This window comes from Macrobrachium nipponense, chromosome 33, assembly GCF_015104395.2.
Source record: "Macrobrachium nipponense isolate FS-2020 chromosome 33, ASM1510439v2, whole genome shotgun sequence".
NCBI classification, from domain to species: Eukaryota; Metazoa; Arthropoda; class Malacostraca; order Decapoda; family Palaemonidae; genus Macrobrachium; species Macrobrachium nipponense.
In genome coordinates, this window is record NC_087219.1 from 44,124,816 (window position 1) to 44,149,484 (window position 24,669).

At 39.6% G+C, this 24,669-nt stretch overlaps 2 protein-coding genes across 3 annotated transcripts in view; both read right to left on the minus strand.

Annotated features, from left to right (window-relative positions):
• Positions 1-6,103: 6,103 nt before the first annotated feature.
• LOC135203136 (uncharacterized) overlaps positions 6,104-24,669 on the minus strand; it is a 91,446-nt gene continuing 72,880 nt past the window's right edge. The window contains exons 1-3 of one of the 2 annotated variants that reach the window (XM_064232799.1): positions 21,875-22,033; positions 11,318-11,683; positions 6,104-8,190 (exon numbers count right to left, since the gene is read on the minus strand). In XM_064232799.1, coding sequence (XP_064088869.1) covers positions 7,043-8,182 — 1,140 coding nt within the window. In that variant the 5' untranslated portion in view covers positions 8,183-8,190; positions 11,318-11,683; positions 21,875-22,033 and the 3' untranslated portion in view covers positions 6,104-7,042. Of the gene's footprint in view, positions 8,191-11,317; positions 11,684-21,874; positions 22,034-24,669 lie in introns of those variants that run through there. The other variant, XM_064232800.1, reaches the window with a different exon arrangement.
• On the minus strand, positions 12,128-15,034 carry LOC135203137 (uncharacterized). Its single transcript, XM_064232801.1, has one exon. It carries the CDS (start codon positions 13,782-13,784, stop codon positions 12,801-12,803), a length of 984 nt encoding a protein of 327 aa, XP_064088871.1. The 5' UTR covers positions 13,785-15,034; the 3' UTR covers positions 12,128-12,800.

The following is a 24,669-nucleotide window of genomic DNA, read 5'->3' on the forward strand; positions in this document are numbered from 1 at the left end:
CCTTTCTAGGTGTTTATTTTCTTTTTTCTCCACGGCTTCATTACCTATATTGCACGATGTTAAAATTCTAGCCCTTTTCAAACCATGCTTTGCTGTTACACAGAAGCCATGCTTATTTATTTAAGAATATTTTTTGACCACACGCATTAGTTGGATATGTGGCTCATTATGTTCTGGTTAAGCCCTGAGGATAAGGATTGTAAATTAATGGCCATGACATTATTATGCATTATATTTTACGTTCCAATCCTTTAGGGTGTTTTTCCCAAACAAAAAAATGGTATATTCTTGGCGTTAATCGCATATGCATCCACCAACATTTTCACAAAGCCATCTTCAGTATCTTTTTCTTTCCATGAAACTGGAAGACTAATTGTTTCTGTGCTGTGAAAAACCGGTCCATGTCCAAATCTAAAATCCTGAGAAAAAGACTTACTTTGCAAATCCTCCTTCGTTATGTTATTTGAATAGAGATATCTGTTTAACTATTCCCTTCCAACGAGAGTTTTTGGACACCCATTGTCGACAATCATAGCCTCTTCAACTTCTTTTGTGAAGTGCACTTCCATAGTACGACCAATCAATATCTCCTTGTTTTCTTCGGACACAAATCTGACATTATTTGCATTCTTTATCAACTCCTTTATTTCATTCATTTCTTTCATAAATAATCTTTGTTCAAGATTATTTAATCTTCCATTAACTTTCTTATCTGATTGCAATCTAAAGTTAGGTGATGCATGGAATCTTCCAGCAGAATTGTTACGTGTTTTTGAAAATGATCTAAAAAGCGTTCTTGAAGACGATCTAGATTGCGTTCTGGAAGGCCCTCTTCTATAGTTACCGGACTCTGTCCTCCAATATCCGGGATTCGAAGTGGACCTCCTAAATCTGTTGAAGTTTGGTGATTCTTTAAACTCCTTCCAATTCTGGTAACGACTTCTATATTTTTTTTATCCGTGTAAAACGTAGAACTTCCAATTCTGGTAACGACTTTTATATTTTTTTTATCCGTGTAAAACGTAGAACTGTCAAAAGATTTAACTGCCATCGAATCTCTATTGTTTTCTATTTTTTAGCTTTCTAAATTCCATCTACAATTTATGAACAACATTTTCTTCAGCAACAGGTTTCCTCTCCAACCCATCTTCAAAAACTTCTTTGATACGGGTCTTTTCGTCCGCAGTTATTTTTCCTCCTTCATAAGCTGCCTTTATCATTATCAAACTCATTACATAATTAAGACTAGTATTTATTTTTTCCTCTAGATATTTCAGACATCAAACTCTCAAACTTATCTAGAAATTTCTCGCAACTCTCTGATTTGTCAGTTGAAAAGGCAAGGACTTTCTCCATAATGTCATTACACTTTTCAGCGTTAGTTTTCGCATATTTCTCTGCCGTACCTCTGAGACATTGTGAATGGTCATCAAAGAACTGTCAACTGTACGATTTGTTACGACTGTAATCACATATTCCTTAACACACTCATTCTTCTTCAAACTTTCAATTAATTAATTTTATTTATATACACTATCTGTGGTATGTTATTCGTACTCCAATCTTCAATTTCAACTTGAAATCTTTCGAAAGTTTGTCCAACCCAAATCGGTGGTACTTTGGCTTTTGTAATCGGAGTCGTCGTATCGGGAAAAGATTTCGTTTTCGAAGTGCTTTCTAAAAGCTTTGACAAAGTCTCGGTTTGTTGTGTCAACACATTTGTCAAATCGGATCCATAGCCAACATTTTCCACTGAGAATCACCAACCTTTGTGAGTTGACTCCAAATGCATAATGTAATCCAGTCTGGTTCCGATACTCACATGGCACGCATCACAGTAAGTTTGGGATATTCTAGTATCCATTGTGAGCATCTTGAGCTTGAAACAGGTCATATTTCTAAGGTGATCCATTAAAATCTTTGCTTCCTCATCCTTGAATTTCTTAGCTCTTGTCTTTCTTACACAATCATCATTTATACCTATATGACCAAACAGAGGACCATTGCAATTTTTAAATTTCAAGAAATCAAATTCTCCTGTAATCTTGTTTATTTTTCCAAATTTTTCCAGCTTACTAATATCACCAGAAAGATCACCATCAATTTTATATCCAGAAGTGTCAAACGAAAACAACATACTCATTTATGCAAAAACCACCACCGGGAGATCTAGGATCATTCCAAGCCAAACTGGGCAAAATTAAACTAATGAGTATACATAAAGGACTGACTACAGGGAAAACGAACAGCTTCCAAGTATGACGCTATTCGCCGTTAATACCGTTCAGAAATCCTTCAGATTTTCTCCATGAGTTACCCTCAGCCATCACATCCACGCAAAGGCTGACATTACAATCATCGCGTGCTTCTACATGAAAGCATTACTTCAGTAAGTTTCTTCCACTTAAAGCATTACTTCACGATGTGCTTCCAGTATCAGTGCAGTCCCAAGCTTTGGCAGGTAAGAAATTACGAATTCCTCCAAACGAAGACCATGATACTAACGGCCCTCTCTTCAAACCTTCCATCACTTCCTATTCCTCCGGCAGCAATTATCCAAGCAGCTCGACTTCAAGGTATCAAGTTTTACGCTATGAAAACTTAACGCCAGGAAGATGCCGAAAGTAAAAGCATCTGCCCGAATGACCTGGAAATCCCCCACACCCCCAGCAGTGAAGGGGGAAGTCTACTCCATCCTCACAATGATTTTACGTTAGAGAAATCCACAGCAAACTCCGTAACAATGGTAAATCCAAGGTATAAAGTCCTGTTTCAAATAATATTCAGATCGGACTCTCTGCTAGCAAATGTTTGATAGGATTCTTGAGAGACGTTTCCGGTATAGTAGTTTATTTATGACTAAAGTGAGCTTCATGTAAGCACTGTAAGTGCTCAACTACATAATAAACTTGTTAAAGGTCTGAACGCTTGTTAACATTTAAAATACATTTTTAGCCGGAAACATAATATATGACATTGGCCAAATCAGGCTTATTGGTTTCCATAGCACTTGTGACACATTCACGTTGTTGGTCTTAGTAAAAGCAGCTTTAATTATCTTTCTTTGGAAGTGACATGTATTTTTATAATTTTTTCCATGTATCCCAGTTTATACTGTGGTTAGCACTTCGTGTCGTTGGTGTTCGAGTGTTCTCCGGGCAGGCGTGTTCTCGTGAAACACCTGCAGGGTTTTCTGCACCATTGCAAAGTTACCCTTTATCAAATTAGTGTTTTTATCGTGTTTAATTTTTCCAGCGAACATTAGTGACCACGGATCGTGTGGCATTTTTGTAGGTAAAAGTAAAAGGATTTGTTACGCCTAAAGCTCTTGATGGTGTCTAGGTTGGTTTAGTGCCTTCATTGCACCTCACCCGGTGCACTGAAGGCATTACTTAAATTTCTTACCCTTCTGCCCCGAACCCCTTTCATTCCTTTTACAGCACTTCCGTTCATATTAGCTTTGTTTTAGCCTAACAATTGTTTCATAGTGCAGCTGCTTTGAGGTCTTCTTCCTGTTACAGCTTTCAAACTTCCTTGAATCTCTATTTCTCTTTAAGCGCTGATTGACCTCGTAGGTCCCAGCGCTTGGCCCGTGGACTAAATTTTATGTTCCATTTCTAACTGGTTCCTTCAAGATGAACATGTCTTCGGTCTTAGCCGAAACAATCGACCCCATATCCTGTAATTGCTTGCAATTTAGATGCTCTTGCATAGTTAAAAGAGTCCCTGTTTCATACAATACCATTATTGTTTAAAAAGGGATGGAACACTACTCGAAATACAACGCCCTTCTCGTCTGACATATTTATATGACAAATTTTTTCAAGGAATCTACCCTTCTACTAATGTCATAAGCGACTTACTGTAACAGAGATGCTGAAGAGAGAACTCATCACGACAGTCACTGCCACATTCATACTACAATTCTGAATTGCAGATGAATCCCCTGTGTATAAAACTTCCACAATGTTATCTACCTCATGTAATTACATATAAAGCTCATCAGCGGCTTGTCAGACCTCTGTACCTTCATTGTGTCATTCACGACTTATCTTAGCATGAACTCTCATGCTTTAGACGAAATACTCACCAGAAGTTCGTCAGCCCCCATTCCCTCCCCCAAGCGCCTCAGTGGCGTGGTCGGTATGGTGTTGGCGTGCCACCTCGGCCGCGAGTTCGATTCTCTGGCATTGCATTGAGGTGTGAGAGATGTGTGTCTCTGGTGATAGAAGGTCACTCAAGACGTGGTTCGGAAGTCACGTAAAGCCGTTGGTCCCGTTGCTGAATAAGCATTGGTTCCATGCAACGTAAAAACACCATACAAACAAACAAAACAAACCCTTCCCCTCCACCTGCCACTACAACAGTCGCTTTTGTCTTCCATTGCCGGTGCTTTCTGGATATGCAGGCCTCCTTTCATTTCTAGTACCTCTTTCACACCGTCTGTCGAGTTCTAGGTCTTCTTGCCCTCCTCACTCAGGACAATTATGAATCATGTATTCTTTTCCCTATACTCGGTTGTTTTCCATCTGTCCACCCGCCTGCGGTGTATGCGTATGGTAACACTGCGTCCCGGGCTTTAGATAGTTACATTCTGCTTACATTCAACAATTATTATAATATCCTATTTTGAATATCAACGGTGTAATTCGCATACAGTAAATTATTAAAACACTTTTCAGTTGCAAATGTAGACCCAGATATCCTTTTTCTTTACCTAAAACTTACACATAGTGTAACTATCTAAAGCCCGGGACGCAGTGTTACCATACGCAAACACCACGGGCGGGTGGACAGATGGAAAAAAAAACAAGAGTATAGTCTATTGTCCTCCATTCTTTCATCATGACCAAACCCTCTCAAAACACTAATCCCTCCTTCCATTCAGTCATTCAGTTCTTTCTTCCTATACTCTGATTTTTTTCCATCTGTCCATCCGGCTGTGGTGTATGCGTATGGTAACACTGCGTCCCGGGCTTTAGAAAGATACATTCAGCTTACATTCAACAACAATAATAATAATATCCTATTTCGAATATTAACGGTGTAATTCGCATACAGTAAATTATTAAAACACTTTTCAGTTGCAAATGTAGACCCAGATATCCTTTTATTTACCTAAAACTTACACATAGCGTAACTATTTAAAGACGGGGACGCAGTGTTACCTTGCGAAAACACCACAGGTGGATGGACAGATGGAAAAAAACAGAGTATAGTTATATATTATTCAGAGAGGCGATTTCGACATCTTTTACCCTTCTCCCCCCTTCGCATTCGCCATCTGCTCTTCTCTTCCATAAATGAGAGGTGGATAAGCCGTCCCTTCTTACATTCATCCCTTAGCTTATGTAGACAACAGGAAGTCTTTTCAACTTGTGGGACAAACGTCTTTAATTGAACATGTAAAGTTTCTTTTCATATCTTAACTTATCGCCTTTAATCGCAGCTTAATTTTTGGAGCCTTTTTTTTTTAATGGGAAAGAGCGCCTGTTGATTCAAGGTAGTCTTAATTCAACAATAAGCGTATTTTTTTTTCTCACCTTTGTCAAGTGCATGTATTACTCTTCAGCCTGAATCTTCCTCTCAAATTAAGACCATTTATTTTCTCTTGCTTTTCAGGGTTTCTGGAGGCCAGTGAAAACTATACAGTGCCTTTCTCCTCTCTTATCATGTAGTACTTTTTCTAGTTAGGGTTATGCTTTTCAATTACATTTGCCATTTTTCTTCTCATGTTTTCATGATTTTTTAGTTTTATTTTAGCCGAGTTCTTTATTTCCCGTTTTTACCCACTTCTTTCCTTAGTTTCTATTCAAATGGTCTTCCCTTGTTATCTACTTAAGGCTTTCCATGTACCAGTTCATATTCTTCTTGTCCTCTGATTTTCACCCTTATAATTTTACTCTTGCTTAATCTCTTTGTAGATAGCATGATGTATTTCAGAGTTTGTGAAAACAAAGTAGTATGCCCTTAAGACATATTTCCAACTGTAGCAAATGAATAAGATTTTGAAAAATGGTTGAAATATAGAAAATATTTGTGCATTAGGAGGTACGTTCACTTTTCAAAAAGATTAAAAAATAGGGAAAATAAGACTGCGTGATTATCATTGTACTTTTATTTATATTTTAAAATATATAATTAATTAACAAGAGCAAAATCTCACGGTGGATGACTGAAGAATGAAATCTATTCTTTTAATCTGTCGAACCTAACTACAGGTCTGCGTGTGAGCACACAGTCTCGCAAAAAAGATGACCAATAATAAGCCTTAAAAAGGAGAAAAAATACAAAGAGACATCAAGTGAACGAGAAGATTAAATAAAAGAGTAAGAGAAAAATAGAGAGAAAGAGAGCAAAAGACGAAAACACAAGCCATAAAATGTGTTAGTTATTATTTATAATCAGTTATTATTATTATTATTATTTTATTATCCAATGACAGATGATATCATAGTAAAGTTAAGATATGATTGGATGCTAGTTCTGGACATTTGAATGACTAGACTGAGACAGAGATTCCAATAAATCTACGCGTCACTCATGACATCATCGGAAGCTGACTTCGCACACCTGGTCATTAAATATATGATTTTTATTGTTATTTTGTTATCGTTTGGTTATTATAGCTATTGTGTTCATCTGTCCATTGTGAAGTGTAGTTAGGATATGAGTGGAGATTCCTGGTGAGCTAGTGTCATATCCCGGAAGCATTTGATATATTATATATATATTTTTAAATATTAATGTTAAGGCACTAAAAGATGGCAGCGATGTGACAAACATCATATAACATCATTCTTTGCTATACACTGCAGTTCACGATAGCTGCATGGGTGAACTTCGTGTGACTACAGAGTTTCAAGTTACACGAATGACTTATAAGAAAATAGACGTCTCGGATTCTTCGACAAAGTCAACACGAAGCAGAAAACAGACGGAGGAAGACGGGATCTCGAGGATCATTTCTTCTCGCGGAAAACACGCAAAAAAATATCTCTTATGATATCAATGATCAGTCGTGTGTGACAGACGGTCCACACTACTTGGAAACTCCATACGAAAACTGGTGCGCCCTGGCTTGTACGCGCGCTCGAGCCCGGGGCTCGTAATCGTATGGGTCCAGGGAGGTGGCCCTGATGTTGCGGGAGAACTTGTATCCTCCCTCGGTGTCGTGGTCCTTCATTCTGTTGATGAGATTGCTGATGTGGGAGCTGAGTTCCTCCGAGTCTTCCTTCCTCCTCCTCTCGCGGAGGGAGAGATTCTGCTGGAATCTGGTCTCCTCCTCCGCCGTGCGGGTTCTGCTGTTGGGCCTCGGCGTGATGTACTTCAGCTTGAATTCGTCGTCGTCGATGTCGCTGGTGCTGAACTTGCGGAGTCTCGTCGAAGGCAGTTTGAAGTCGAGGTCATTCTCCACGCTGCTGAAGCGCGAGACCCTGGGGGCCCTGGGTGGTTTGGAAGACTCAAACTTGGTGCTCTCAGAATAGGAACTCTTGTGGACCTTGGCTCCCGAGGGAGGCAGCGTGTAGTTGACCTCCTCGCGTGTGACTTTTCTCCTTCCGGGGACGCCAAGGTCAGCGTTGTAGACTGTCTCTTCGTACTGGGAGGTGCGGGGCGCCGAGCGGACGGAGGTCCTCTCGACGGAATCTGCCTTCTTGAATTCGTTCTTGATCCTCTTGAACTCTTCCTCCAACTCCTTCCTCGTCTTGGGGTTGATGTCGAAGTCCTCTTCGCTCGCGATCTTCTCCGAACTCTTCCTGTACCTCCTGGCCGGTATCTGGAAGTTGAGCTCGTTATCCAGCAGGGACGGGAAGTCGTCCATGTTGAAGGAGACTTTGCGTTCCCGGCTGCGACCGAGCCTCGTGCCTGAAGGAGCGTCGTCGATCTCGGGTTCCTTCGAGCGCGCTCGACCGACGCTCATAGCTCGGCGTCTCACCAGGGGCTTTCCGAGCGTCGACTCGCTCTCGTCGTAAGGCAGACCTCGCGTGCTGCCGTAGATGGGCCTATCGACGTAGCGCTCGGCGAAGGTCTGAGCTTCCGGGGGCGGGGCCTTGCGTCTTGGGACGAAGTCCCGGTTTTCGATATACTCGGTCTGGGGAGCGTAGTAGCTCTCGCCGACTTTGTAGTTGTAGTCGTAGATGTGCGGGGCCAGCCTCCTGTTCCACTTCTTTTTGTCATTCATGCTGGCGGCTGCAAGAGAACAGAGAAAATACAGTGCAACAACTTGATGTTGAGGAAAACTATCAATAGTTTGATAAATGCCATTCGCTGACATACTTAATAAACAGCTCACTATTTATTAAATCACTATCATTGTGAATTTATTTGCAACTCGGATCATGTGTGTTGATTGCTTCTAATATGCAAACTTATTTACATTCATTATTAATTAACATCAATTTTGGAAACTTTGGATAGTACTACATTCTGCATAAGTTATTTTGATTTGTGTCAGGAGGATCATACCACGAATGTCAACTTTTAAAGAAAGCTTATATTATTTTCATAAAGAAAAGATAAAGTCCAGTGCAAATATAGTCAGTAATAGAATGATATGGTTGAGATGGGCGAAATGAAAAAAAAAATCATGAAATGATGAACCTTAACAAACATGACATTTCTGGTGATTTAAACAGCAAGTAGAAAATAATGCAAGTATCTTTTCATTTAATGAAATGAGATATAAGATAATACAGTGGATTTTCGGTTGGAGTAGATTGTGATTATGTTTGTATGATGTTGAAGCGAAGTTCGAAACAAAAATAAGCTGCTGATATAATGTATGGAACTTACAATTAATTCGAAAGACTGAATGTTTTATGAAGCCCAAGATATTCTTAGTTATCATTGTACTTGTCGAGACATATTTGAATATCACGTTGATATTCAAGTATCGGAATGATAAGGCTTAGATAATGATAGTTGCTCTTATCACTATTTTGACTTGCTAATGGTGTTGTTGACAGGTTTCCGTTTATATTTCCTCAACTTGAAGGTACTGATAAGTTTATATTCAGTTATCTACGGTAGTATTTAAGTGAACCAGGTCACACCTGAGACATGAATGTGTAATGACCAAGATGTCTGGTACATTAATGAACATTTTCTCGAGATTTCAAAGCTTGACGATGTGATGTTCGCACAACTGGGAAGGGCTAAAGATACACGACGGGAAGATGCTGTTGCTCTTGGACATGTTTTGTTTTCAGTGTTGTTTTTGAAGTCGTGAAAATACCCAGGATGCTTTCGAACAGAAGAGGAAAAGTAGTGGTTAAGTTATTTACTTGGCTACGTGTTTTTGTTTTTGCTCGTTTTTTCTTGTTGTTGTTGTTGTTGTTGTTGTTGTTAAAGACTTTAAGATTTGACAAGGTGTTGTGAATCTGGAAGGAAAGTGATTGATAAATAGTCTTCATCTTATTTATTGCCTTATCAATACGAAAATTGGTGATGTATATTTGTCGATGATTGCTGTTTTTTGAAGACGCTCAATTAAATTTTCTATTATTTATCGGGTTTTAGCTTTTGAGTTTATAGACTTTTGAGTTTATAAACAATGAATAATTTTGATCTTAAATTGAGATGTGCGGTTGACGTAGTCGTTTAGGTTTAACATAAATTTTGACTTTACCATTAGGTATGTAGTAGACCAAATTGAATTTTGAGATTGAATTTAGAGGTTACGGATAAGAACGAAATTTATATTTTACTAACAGGTATATATGTTGAATAGTTTTCAGACTGAAATGAGTTTATTGATGATACTTTTGAATTGATCCTTTGAAGGTAAAGCTTAAAATCTTATTTTGTAGTTAATGTGAACTTTAAAAGTTTAAATGTTAAGGATATTTGATTTACAGGCCTGGCATTTATGAGGTTTATAGATTTCTGTTTTCATATAAATCTTTTGACTGGGGTAGAATTTTGAATTATGGATTTTATTTATTGTTTATTTATTTTTAGTGCATGGAATGATGGAAATATCTACTAGGTCAAGCTTCCTTATATGTATATATATATGTGTGTGTGTGTGTGTGTGTTTACGTATCGCATCTTTCGCATGAATCTAACGCCTCCCAAATAAACAAGTAGATTGATAAATGTTTACAAGGGAATGCTTAAAAGTGTTATATTTATATATCAAATTGAGGGCGCTCGTTCTGTCGCTGTCTCATCGAGTTTGATTAATAGAAGACGACCAGTATCGATCTTTCTGACAGAATGATAAAAGTGCTTCCACTTGTCAAACTCTCTCTCTCTCTCTCTCTCTCTCTCTCTCTCTCTCTCTCTCTCTCTCTCTCTCTCTCTGTGTGTGTGTGTATGTTTTAGGGCGAATGTTCTTTTATCAACTGTATGATTTTCTTTGCCTGTCTCACTTTTTCGTAACTTGTAACTTTGAAATGAAGTGTAACTGTAAATTTCATACTAATGATTTATCATTAAAATTATTTCAAAGAATGATTTGATAAATGAGTTAGTTCATTAACGTTCTATCTCTTAAATTTGGTAATGTGGAAAGTGGTTTCAATCTCATCCGCGTGTTAAAACTCATCTTTTCCAAACATTGACGTGTAGCATTGTGTACTGTATAGTTTTATGTATGTGTATATATGTGTATTTCTGCTTCTTACTAAATTCTACTCATGAGTGCCCATGGGGAAGTGTCTTGAAACCTCCAGCATCAGAAGCAGTCTTAAAAGAAGGCTCTTTGAAAGTCAGATGTGTTATTTCGGTTTTAAAAACAGGCAGCAGATGTCGGTTTGGCAATAAGAGTTTTTGGCTTCAGTCTTGACCACATTCTTCCCGAGTTTTCTTCTTTTTCTTTCTATTTTCTTCATTCTCGCCTTGTCACTCTTCGTAGTACTTGAGCTCAGCACAAAAAGGTTGGTGAGTTTTACATGACCAGCTTTTATTTATGGAATTTAAGGAAGCAGTTTCTTTTATTTTGCCCTTTTTAGCCTTATTTACTGCGTGTAGGTATGTATGTCTTCAAGAGTGTGATTAGATTACGATAATGCTTAATGCTCAGTTGTTAAGTTGGCATAGGTTTTCCTGTATACATCGTGAAAATCGTAATTCGAATCTCTCTCTCTCTCTCTCTCTCTCTCTCTCTCTCTCTCTCTCTCTCTCTCTCTCTCTCTCTCTCACCAACACACACACATTCATTAATGACAAAACTGCTTTACATAATTGATGGGCAAATGCGCTCTGATGAAGGTGAGATGAAGAGAGTACTACTCAGAGGTGGTGAAGATGAGCAGTGAATAAATGATGAGAGTGACTGACACAAGAACAGAAGCGGAACCAAACCACCACGTACTGGACAATTAGTCACCGACAGTCGGTGACCGATGGTGATGGGGGGGTGGGGGGTAGAAGGGGCGGGGTAAGCAGATGTTGATGAAGGGGACGGGGCATCTAGATGAGTCTTCTGACTTTGGAGATGTGTAAGGAGGAGAGCCCCTGGAGGCGTTCGCTGACAGACTTCTCATCGATGTATTTGACGTCGACACTTCCGCTGACGAGGGGAGTGTAGGGGTGGGCGCCATATTTGTCCCTGCGGGCGTACTCGTACTCCGACCAGATGGCAGTGTTGCGGTTGTAGATCTTAGGGGCGCCGGGGCGCTCGAAGAACATGCTAACCTTGCACACATTTGAAGAGGCCATGGCGGCTGCGAGGTTGCTCCTGCAGGAGGGGACGAGGAGGAGGAGGAGTCGGCGACGTTGACGGTGAGGGGAGGGGAGGGGGGAGAGGGGGAGAAACCAAAAATAAGCTCGACCGGCACTTAGTAGTTTCACGAGGGTTTTGAAGAGGGGTGTTGTTTTTTGCCGACAACAACGGTGCAGAAAGAAGCAGCGTATTTTTAGGTGGTTCCTTTACTCTTTGTGGTTGCATTTTGTTTAGAACTTAACTAATCAACAAGGAGCAGCTTCCTTTGTAATTTGGTACTGATTAGGGCTTTCCTTTTTATGTATGAGGGGGAAATAAAGGATTGGGAGAACGTATCTCTTTTAAAGTTCACCATGTCCAATCGCCAGCACATTTGAGGTGTTCGTATCTTTATAAAACGTATCTTCCTATTTTAACGCGGTTCATTTTACCTGTCAAGGGACGTTTACCGATTCCTCAATATCAAAGTCTTTTTGTCCATATAATTCAAGGTCCGGTTTATCACTAGGTTGCTCGTGGGGGGAGGGTTGTGAGGGTGAGGGAAATTGGTTATTTCACAAGCCACTTGTATAAAAAAGTATAAAGATTCCACATTTGCCTTCCTCGCTTATAAAGAGGCTTTACAAAAAAGAAAAAAAAAGTTCACGCATCTAAAAAACGAATTGATTTGTCATCATGGAATAATACTTCACTCCGTTGCACTGCAAAACTTGTGGACAGTTGATTTGTGAGAACTTGAAAGTTAAGAATGGTTTCAGATTTAGGTGGTGGTAAAATTCACTCCCAGGATTAAACTCTCCTACCAATGCAATAAATTGTCCAATAAAACAACTACCATACTGATTGACGAACAACCTCGTTTTACTGAATAACTGTAACTTTGTTCTGAAAACTATTTTTTTTTTGTTACAATGCCAACGGATGGAATTTTCGTTCTGGAATATTATTTTTTAGAAGTACTATGGTTTTCAGTGTCCACGGATGTTTGCTCCTCTTCGCTAAAATACCAAATGAGTCTGTCAGTACGCCACCACTCATTTATTTCTATTTCTGCGTCATATACTGCAGCAGCTATCAGTGTAAACAACTAATTATGCCCGGTTCAAGGTTGTCCGTCAATCAGTGTATCTAGTCAGTCATCCAGATCCATTTTACTGATTCGTTCCAGAATCTCCTGAGATGATGGTAGCTTCTTCATCATCTTGGCCAGGGTGGCATCGTCCACCTCATCATCCAGGTCCAGCTTTTCCGTAGCGGTAATGACCTTCCTGCTCCTGACGGGGCTACTGGAGGACGCAGTTGTCGCTGACAGTTTGGAGTACCGTTCCGTTTTTTTTTCGGTCTTGGACGCCGAGAAGTCGTCGTCCAAGTCCTTCCTGGCGGAGAAGGTCTTTCGCTCCATCTTGGGGGTAACGTCGAGTTCCACTCGCTTCCTTTCGAAAGTTGGGGTTCGTTTGTAATCGTCGATTGACGAGGAGGAAGCTCCGATGCCATTGACCTTAGCTGACCTTTCCGACTTGAAGCTGTAAGAGGACTCGTCACTGGTTGCTCCGGATGCAGCGGCTGACCTGTAGCGAGATGTCCTTTCGGACTTGTAGGAACTGTCCGTGTCGTTGGCGAGGGTGCGAGACATTGAGTCTCGGAGGGTGTTTCTCGAGGCCTCGGCGTCCTGTGGGAGTCCGAGATCCTCCCTCAGCCTCTTGAGCCTAGCGAGGCGTTCCTCCAGGCTCTGAGTCTCCTTCTGAGGGTCATAAGCGGGGACCGGTTTGGATTCGATTTTCAAGGTGGCGGGGAGCTCTTCCGAAGTCTCTCGAGCGAGAGAGGCCCTCGTGAGAATTCCCTCGACGGTAGAGGAAGTCTCATGGCGGCTCGAGAAAGGCTGAAGGGACTGCTCCCGACGGAGAGGCCCCGCTCGCAGGTGTGCGAATCGGTCAAGCTTGTCCTCAGACCAGTCCCTGGGACCTCGGAGCCTGTAATCCTTCTCGGCGAGATAAACCTTGTAGTTGTCTTGGTACATGCGCTCAGCATCCCTTAAATTACACTCATAGACCCTAGGCTTAGGTCTGTTCCAATACCGGTTGACCTTTATAGGCCTCCTGTATTCTGGAACATCCATGATGACACCTTTTTATAATGGAGAGACGACGAAGACGGCGGCAGCGGCGGCGATGAAGAAGGGCGCGAAGGTGGGAATGGCAGAGAGGCTAAAGAACGGCTCCTGCTGCTGCTGCCACGGCTGCTGGTGGTGGTGCCTGTAATAGAGAGACACACTCGAGTGGGCGGCCTGCAAAAAGGCGTTGGGGCAAGAGAATGGCGGAGGAGGAGGAGGAGGAGGCGCCGCTGCTGACCCCTTCTATCTCTGTCACTCACTCTCTCTCTCTCTCCCTCCTGAAGGGCTGGCTACCAGAGGTACGGTAGCAGAGGCACTACACAGCAGCTTCACAACCAGCGAACCTTCGTCGCCTACCACCACCACCACCTCCGAACGAGACTGTGTCCAATGTGGCACAGGAGTCCACCACGAGCCCTCGGCGCCAGCTCTAGGGGGGGAGGCTGGGGGGAAGAAGAGAGAGGAGCGGAGGAACTGAGAAAGCACCCCTCTGACAGAGGCAGCTGGGGACGCTTTTCCCTTGATGGCCGGAGCCCTAAAACGGCTCCTAGAAAATGGCTGCCAAGACGTTGAGTCATCTGCTAGTGCTATGAACAATGCTCCGAAGAATGCGGCAGGGTTGGTTGCTCGGGCAGCGCACTCAGGTTAGTTTCACTAATTTATAAATCAGTGTTTCTTGCATTTCACAAGCATCAACTTTCCCGTCATGCTTTTTGGGCAGTGTTGTGCACTCAGTCCGTTACCAGTTGCCACCAGCATTTCGATTCCTGGGAACTAAAATAGATACCGGGAGATAAACAGACAGGGATCCGCAACCAACGATCGCCAACGATTGCTCGAAACGTTTCCTGGGAAACGTTTACCACTAACTAAGTTGGAACATCGTTTTGCCAAGAGATTTTTATTGCATTCGTCTTTTAAATGTTGGGTGTGCTTCGTTCTAAATCCATCAAAGGCCTCATTTTAAAATAGGTCAGGACGGGTTGAGGGCAGTGGGGCTTGGGGCACGATGCCATGAAATTGCAGCCTTATCGTGGTCATAAATACGAACGTCACTGGTTGCATTAATAGATACAACTGTCCGGCTGTTATTGGCCAAGTGATGGCTCGATAAGCTCTCATCAAAGAGGAATTATGCCCCGTCTTTCGAAGAGACCCCTTGCCACTCCCCATTTGACTCTTGCAACAAGGGGAACGTAATACTTAATCCTCCTCCTACCACGGGCGTGAGGGCCCACCCTCCTCTCCGTCTGAGGGGAGGGGTGGGGGAGCTAGCTATTTTTATAGTAGGCATAGTTTCGAGAACCGAGGCCTTGCATTGTGCTCCTGGAAGTCATTGCATTTCTGTTATTCTCTCAGCTTTATGTGTACTTATCTGTCCCTTCATTTCTTATCTTATTTATTATTGTAATGATGGGGTGATCTTTGTTAAGCTAAGATGACGTACGGGTTACATAACCTTAGACACTGTCCAATAACCGGATCGTATTTTCTCGGATAATTTTTGTTCAGTAGAAGAATGAGTAGATAATGGTATTCAGCTCATTATTTAGAAGATTAGCTTTTTAATAATAATAATAATAATAATAATAATAATAATAATAATAATAATGATAATAATAATAATAAGCGAGAACCAATAATAGTTTTGTCTTAATTTATATTCTCTCTCTTAACTACATTCACTTAACCCCCCCCATATCTCTCTCTCTCTCTCTCTCTCTCTCTCTCTCTCTCTCTCTCTCTCTTCCATCCATTCACTTCCCCATCCTCTCACTCTCCTTAATTAATCTTTTTTTCTCTCTCTTTCTCATAGAATTAACTATGGTGAAAATAAGATGATTAATATTTATAGTTTGTGTTCAACCACTCTGCACTGCCAAAACCCACCCACATACAGATGTGCGCCTTGTTCATGATCCTTATGTGATCTGCTCGACTTATTTAGTTATTTCACACAAGCTAGTAAATGTCTCGTATGTTAAACAGAAAAGAAGAAATTAGATTATAAAACAAGAGGGTTCAACGCTTTGATTTGATCAATAAAGTTTGATCAGTTCATTTCTTATTTCATAATGCATTTTTTGCTTTTCTGTTATTATTATTATTATTATTATTATTATTATTATTATTATTATTATTATTATTATTATTATTATTATTATTATTATTAAAATAATAAGGCTGTTTTAGTCGCAGTTAGAAAAATTATATATACATATATATTATATATTATATTATACACACACACACACACACACACACATATATATATTATATATATATATATATATATATATATATATATATATATATGTGTGTGTGTGTGTGTGTGTGTGCGCACGCGCGTGTGTGTGTGTGTGTGTTTGTATGTATGTATGTACACACACATCAACACTGTTTGTCGTTCAAGACTGTATGTATGTATTTCGATGTAAGCGTTAGGGAACTAGTGTTATATCTAAGTTTTAAAGCAGTATCCTCTTGGATAAAGAAATTCCTGTTTTCTGTGTTGGTTGCATAGTGTACCTCATCTCGTTTTTTGTTGGGGGATTGCCGTTTTCTTTATTGATTAAGATCTTTTTTTCAAGATAGCGGCTTTGAATTTTACTTTTAACACCAATATATTATAACAAAAATCTATTAGCAGTATATTATTCTTACTTTAAATGATTCCTATTTTCTGTGACTGTACCATTCTCCTACTTCAACTCGTTTTCTGTTCAGCGTTTTCCCATTTTTTTCTTATTTAAAACCTTTTAGCACCAATATTTCATTGCCAGCACATATCCAAAATATGTTATTATTGTTATTAAGGGCGGAATCACTCGTTAACTTATCAAAATTCCTCCCATTTTTGCAAGATATTTTATCTCCATTTTTCGTTGGCAAATTAACTGGAAAATAGCAGGTGGGTATCCCCCATTCTTGTATTTTACGATAACGAAGTTTACAATAGTAATATATTCAGCCAGGTGACTGTCCCTAGTCTATCTCGTATACTGTATAGCTCTGTGTGTATTTGTGTGTGTGTGTGTTAATGAATTATTAAAATAAATTTAAAATGTGTCTGCTCTATTAATTTTTCTTTACCATTTTTTTTTAAATTCCCCTCCCGCCCATCTAAGCTGATAACTATTTCCCCTTTTTAGCTATAGTAGACTCACATCAACCTTGCATCTGATGTCAAGGCCCGTCCCTTACGATGCTCCTGATTGGCTGTTGATAAGCCAATCACTGGGATGGAAACTCTGTCCCTCTCGAGAGTTCACATAGGCAGGATGTATGTTCCACCGCTCCTGGGGGATACGTCTTTCAAAAGTATCTCTCGGAAGAGGCGGAACATACATCATGCCTATGTGAACTTTCGAGTGATAGACTGAGAGTTTCCAACCCTGTGATTGGCTCATCAATAGCCAATCAGGAGCGTCGTAAGGGACTGGCCTAGGCATTGGATGCACGGGTGATGTGAATCTACTGTAACAGGCTTTGTTCTATCTTTGGGCATAACGTACCCGTATCAGTCTCAAAGGTCTGACCAAGAGTAGCTCGAAAAGTTTCCTTACAAGAACGTTAGCTGCCTTTATCGTCCATTCCTTACTAGTAAATGTGAATATATGCATGCCCTACGAGATGTGGTAATATTTGAATGGGAAGTCTACTTGATTATTAATTAATTTGTCTGCGTTATTAATATCTTTGCAGTAACTGAAGAAATTAGAAAATCGCCCCAAATATTAGTGTTGACCTGTTTGATATCCGGATAGCAGGCTTTACTATTCGGAAATATGTGTGCCTGTGTATATATTGAGAGAGAGAGAGAGAGAGAGAGAGAGAGTGTCAGGTGCGTTGGTCTTCTAAAAATACTATGGGGAAGGGGACCTGTGGTGACCGGGGCCAAAAACGGACGGCATGGGACCAGATCTCGCGCGGCTGGTCAAGAGGCGCTATCGGTTAGGTTTCGAGATAAAAATAAACCCTTCCGAGTGGCAGCTGAGTGCATGTCATTCTCTCTCTCTCTCTCTCTCTCTCTCTCTCTCTCTCAAGATCCTTGTGTGGGTTGTCACCGTTGGCGGAGCATATCATTTACCTATTCAGTTATCTAGTCATATCTGTAGTATCGTTATTATTACCGCGCGATCAATTCAAGGGAAATTAGTTACCCCAGTTACATTCTTAACTACTTTCACAATAATTTAATTTTCAATTTTTTTATTTTATTTTATCAACAGAGTTAAATCAACAGTCATTTTATCAATCTTTAACAGGAACCCCGTACGATTTATTGCACTCTAAGGAGTACGGTTAAAAAAGCTAAGTCGTCCATAAAGTTGTAAAAGAAAACGTACATGCAATAAGACGAAAAGAAAATGGTAAAAGAAAACGAGATTTTAAGGAGGACTAATCACAATTGCGAAACAGCCGCGCAAACCTATTCAATATTTAATGGACTTTTACTAAAACCGGAGTTCTCTCTCAGTTATATCTCTGTGGAAAAGAAGATAGTTTCGCCAGATAAATTATACCTATTTTGTATAATGCGATAAATCTTTTTTATGCAATATCCTGGTGTTATTATTACTTTGTAGTTTGTTATAATGTTTATTTAATTAGGGATTCCATGATTAATTTATTTATCCACTTTGTTCCTTATTCTATAATAATATGCAAAACATTGCAGGCACAAGTGAATGCCATGTAGAAGCATTCCATTATACAACTGTACCGTTGGCCATTGGTTTGACATAAATTTAACTAATTGCAAAATAATGGCGAGACATTAAATCCCCATGTATGTTAAAAGCTTCTGTACGTGCTTACGGGCCCAGAATTGATGGCTTGTGTAAGACACTTTCATAGGCTAAAGTAGGTTAAGTGAATATTGCATAAAAAATATGCAAGAGCTATATAAGCTAATTAAAATAATTGGCAAACTGATGCCGATTCCACCCCCAGAAAAAAAAAACCCAAAGTATTAAATACTAATAAGAACAGATCAATGGAGAAATGAGTGCTAAAAGCTGGAATGAATTTCACCTGGTCCTATATTTGTCGGAATGGTCCTTAGTCATTCCGTTTGCAACTAATTGAAAAAAATTTTCGTCAATAAGAATAATCTGAATTGTAGTGTTATGGTTAATATAATTGACTGATACTATTTTGTGATTATGTTTTGCACAGTCATAGTGTACAACAGGTAATTTTCTCAGAGAACGTGTAGGGGAAAAGCAAATATTGCCATAACGTTCAACGCAAAGTCGGCTAGTTGAGTTCTATTAACTAATGTGCGTTGTATGGAAACTGTTATGAAATCAACTCGCCAGATAATTTCTACAGCAGCTGATGAATTTTTATCAAGTTTCCTTCTCGCATTTAAAGCACGGATGTGATGCATTGATTGACTCTTAAGTTCGATTGAAACAAAGAACCAAGCGCTGAAAATCTGGCGTAATGTGTCTGCCCTTCGGTGGCCTCTCAAAAAAGAAATGTCCGCTATCACCGGCTATCAAGAATGTCAATGCAGTATTGCCAAACGCATAGCCGCGGGGCCCCTTCTCCCGATATAAAAAGTAATACGAGTAGCCGCGTGCGGGTCGGTGCGCTGGTAACCTTAGTTGGCAATAGTGACTCAGGTAAGGCCACCAAGAATGGCAGGCCGGCTGGTGTGAAATGCGGAGGATTTTTCTAGTCTTTTCGTCCTCGTCTTGGTTTTCCAGCCTTCGTTCGTTTTTTTTTCTTCCTTTTATTCATACGGTGATTTTTAAAGCAGCATAGAATCCCCTTGAAGTATGTGGATAAGGATATGTACTTTCAACATTTATGTTAAAAAGAGAAGAAAAAGCAGTCCTGAATGATAATTGCCATGTCTTGTCATATAAGAGGTTGCAACACGTTAGCCACTTTAGAACGAAGTTTGATATTGTCAATGAATTTAAAGCAATTTTTGTGATTAAACGGAAAAATTACATTCGAAAAATGTTTTGAAGTAAGAAATTACACTTCACTTGCACATTTTTTTCTTGCAGGTGCTACCAATCAAATTACACTTGGAAATCTCACCCGTCTCTGAAATGACTGAACAGAATATAATTAAATCGTGAAACTCTATGGTAATTCATACCTACATTTCACTTACAATGCTTGACGTGTAATTCAGTTCTGCTTTTTGCAAGTAAGTTTATAGCTCAAGAGAATAATAGCAAGAAGTCTATCACGGCAGTTTAGTTAAGAGCAATAGATGGGTATGAATTCTATGTTTGTAAAATTAGTGCTCAATTTATGTTTATTTTGTTGTGGTTAAAAAACTGTAGTAGTTGCATGTTTGCTTATTGCCACTGGAAAAGAGTAGAAGTACGTATTCATTTTTGTCACTCGTTATCGTTGATTTTATGGGTAGTGTGTTGATAATCATTTGTGGCATGTATGATTCATTTATGTATTTGCTATTAGCATTCTTGAGTTCATATCGTAATCAAGAAATGTTTATAAAAGCCTAGATATCTTAGAGGAATTTACAGTAATTAACAAAAAAAATTTTGAAGGGAAATCTTGAAGGTTTCAGAACGGTTCATCCGTTATGGGTTAAAAAGCTCGCCCACGAATGACTTTGAAGGGTATGAAGGGATCTTCTCATAAGGTAGTATGCTACAATCATTTGATGGTTTTTCCTTCCATGTGGTAAAAAAGGGACTGGGAAAGGTGCGAGTTATTTTCCGTTTCATTTTGTCGATAAGGAAGTTACTCCTTTTCACGGGAGGAATACCTATCTTAGATGACCTCATCCCTAGATCAGAATGGGAAACCCACTTAGCGAGATTAGATCTCTCCAGTAGTAAAGAAAACGTAATGGCGCGGGATGCCATTTTCGTTTTGAAGGGTTTGGAGTAAGAACTTAAATTTCTGTCACCCCTTAGCGCTTTTTTTTCTTTGTTGCGTATGCCATTTTCCCCATGTTAAGGGGTCTTCCCTTTTCAGGAAGGGACATATCCGTCTCTCGAACTGGAAATCGATAGATAAGTAGATAAGATGGAGTTCGAGGGTTTGGAAGCGTCTAGACTCCCGATAAGCTACTGGGCATCGGAAGCCCTCATTTAGTTCACTTTTGAGGCGCCGGTTTCATTCCAGGCTTTCAAGGCTTTAAGGCCGTTTTCCTCGGCCTCCGTCGCCTGCACACCAACTCGCTGACTCTTGATCTGATCAGCTTTCCGTTTTCCAGTGGATTTTCCATTTCGCACTAAGATACCCTGAATACTTAAAAACTCCTGGTTTTCGTTCACGATCGTCGGCTTTGGAACATGGTGGTTCGGGGGGGTGTTGGGGGGAGGAAGGCAGAGGATAACTTGTTGGAGAGCTGCTCCCTTCTGCCACCGTAAATTGGTAACACTGCTTCTTTTTTTCAATATATTTTTTCTAAATCGCTTTGATAAACATATTTCAAAACCTTACTTAACTAGGTTAGCGTGCAAAAATGGGATTCATCTATATAAATGTATATTTTCCAGAGAAGCAAATTGAAGCACAAGTCCTCCAAAGGCAAAGCAAAAAAGAAGACTGATTCTGTATCGTTATCCAAAGACGTTCACACAAACACTATAAACTAGTCACTTATCACAAACTGATTAACAGTACTGATAACAGTGAAAGAGTGGTAATGCAAAAGCAAGATGTGACAGTAGAAGAGGAAGGGTTAAGAAGAATGATTAGTAAGAGCAATTGAAGAAGAATAGGAGATAGGAAAGGGCAAGAAAGACGTAGAAGTTCGAAGCTAGGGGCCTTTCCCGAAGAAAGTGGTGAAATAAAGGAGGGTATATCAAGAGGAAGAGAAGGCGGTAGCTGAATGCCTGAAGGAGTAGAAGTTGTTGGAAGAAGGCCTTTGGTTGAAGGAGGAGCGTTAGAAGAGGAAGAGGAGAAAGTAGACAAGATGAGACCAATGATAAGATAAGGTAAGGTAAGGCTTAAGAATGAGAAAAAGGCTGGAAATATGATAAAAGTTCTCTAGTATAGAAGGAGAATCACTCAGAGAGGAGGAAGAAGAATGAGACGAGAGTCTAGGATGAACATGGAAGAGGCAGCTAAGGATGAGCTAAGGGCCTTGCCTGGTGTATAATCAGGGAACAAGAACAGGGAAGTTGAAGACTCGAGAAGTGCCACCACCACCACGCGGGAGAGCTGGAGACGTTCTAGCTGCGACACCGCTCCTGACGCTGGCTTAATACTTTCGAAAGCTGTGAGTCACACCCTCGCCAGCTCAGAAATCCAACGGGCGCGCTCATGGACCACCAACCCCCCTTCCCCTAAACAAGGCACCCCACTCCCGAAGGACGGGGCATGCCGACGACCCCCTCCCCTCCTGGCGTAACCTCCATCCCCGATGGAGTGTGTTCTTAAGTTCGTACGTTCGTCCATCCCCTTTTGTGTGGGGGGGGGGGAGGGGTTAGTTGTCGTCTTTGTGTACGTACGTGTGTGTGTGTGCGCAAGTGCAAGTACGAGGCCAGGTGACATTTGCAGAGGAGCGGTGTAACAAGCCAGGTTGGTTGGTCGGGTCCTATACCCTGTAATGGTCAGGTTGGGAGGGGTATTCACTGTCTCTGAGGACGACGATGCCCCACCTCCCCTTCCCCCTCTCCAGGTAATACGACATCCCCCTCCAGGGAAAGGAAGACAGGAGTGGTACCAACCCCCAAAACCCCCTTATAGTGAGTCTACTCTAACTATTCTACTACTGTTACGCCCATCGCTTTGCCCCCTCTATTTTTCTCTCTTCTTTGCTTCTCCTCTTCTTTTTTTTATATTTATCCACCTGTTTCGACAGTTCTGTTTTTTTTTTCCTTCCAATTGTTTATGTGAGAGTTACCCTATTTGTTCACTGTCTTACTTTCGAGGACTCTCTTTCAGCATATCATTACACGATGCCTTTAGTTGTTGCTGCTGTTTATGTTTTAGCTCGTTTCTATAACAGAAGAACCATTTATCTTTTTTTTAATTAAGGTACCTGTTAAATAGATAGGATTTATGCTCGCATCGTGTATCATATGTGATTTAAAAAAAATAATTAGACGCGCTTGACACATGGGAAATTATTTGACAGAACTTTCGTCTCATTGAAACATAGCTGTAGAATCAGTCTGCTACAGTGTATCAAGGTAATGAATTGTTAATCAAATAAGTATTTTTACTGCGATTTATATTATATATATAATATATATATATATATATATATATATATATATATATATATTTGTAACAGAATATATTGTAAAAATATAATAATTGCATTTTGTTAAAAAACGATAGAAGTTTTATCACATTGCAAAGCAACACATTAGGTAAGTATGGATGGAATACAATGACAGAGGGATTTTTAAAGTTATCAAGAAATATATAAATTCGTGTGTTAGCAGAGTCAGATTTAAAAGATATTTATTTGTATTTAAGAATATGCGTGACCGCAATCTTTCTGGACGTTTTAAAGAAATATATAGTTTTTTTTCAACCGAGGAGTTGGAAATAAATCGAATCAAGTGTATTCTCTCCCTCGCCAGAGGATACAATTGGCCTAAGTACTTTTAATCAGTTCGAGTCCCTCCTTTGGCTACCTTTCTTTTCTCTTACTTCTGGTTATCGTACCTAAGTTCTTAAACTATCGTACCTAAGTTCCTAAACTCGGAGTACGTTTTTTTAATAGCCTTTTAATTTTAAACTCATTTGAGGAAGGCGTGCAATAAATTTGATTTCGTTTTAAACGCTACATTCGTCTCGTCTCTACCGTTGCATTGATCGTTTTCCTTTGCGTGATCTTATTTTTTCTTCAGCGTGATCTTATTTCAATATCTCGACTGTATTAACACCATGCAACACCCGACAGACCACACCATCACTCAAAGATTCTCTGGGAGAATTGCTATCCCGGGTTTACAAGATTAAATAACACTTTCTATGTCGTGACAGTGCTTTGGAATTCTCTCCTTATTTATGTTCTTCTTAGGTTCTGTAACATTTTTTCTTTTAATAGTTTTTCAGTAGCTTCCTTAGGCCCAAATATCCCACTTCATTCTTTGAGTTCTACTTCAGGCCTGGGCATCTTATTGTCTTAGCAGTTAGATGCGGCTGTTTGTTGTAGCTATTTACATGTATTTAAAGGTAAATAGATTGACGTAGTTCATTGGTCAGATGAGTACGTCCTTATGATAGGCATGTTTGACACCTAATGTAAAAATTGTTAACGTTTAGAAGCTTTAATGGTGAGAGAAGGAGCAACAGGACCGCTCTTGAACAAAAGGTCTCGAATTACATTTATTATTGTGCATATATATATATATATATATATATAATATATATTATTATATAATATGTATATATATGTATATATATATTATATATTATTATTTATATATATTTATTTATTTATATATTATTAATTAATTATATATAATTGTATATATTTAATATATGATATATATATATATATATAGTATATATTATATTAAATATATTATTTATTTATTTATTATATATAAAGATATTATATATAGCTGTATATATTATATATATTATATATCTATATAATATATATATAATTAATATATATATATATATATATAGATATATATATATAGATATATAGATATAATATATATATATACACGAGAGAGAGAGAGAGAGAGAGAGAGAGAGAGAAATAATATTAAACAAAAAAACAAATTGATAAATAGAACTGCCACGCAAATAGTAGGTAAAGATAAGAGAATCACTGTCGATGCCTGTGTGGTGGCCTTGTACGTGCGTGTGTGCGTGCGTACCTGCGCATGCGTGCTTGCGCGTGTGTGTGTTGGATACCTGGGAACTCAGTTGCCACACAGGTACGTTGTACGAAGGTGCTAATAATCACGAA

Excerpts from the sequence above, each read along its gene's own strand:
- LOC135203137 (XM_064232801.1), bottom strand. The coding sequence starts at position 13,784 with ATGGATGTTCCAGAATACAGGAGGCCTATAAAGGTCAACCGGTATTGG.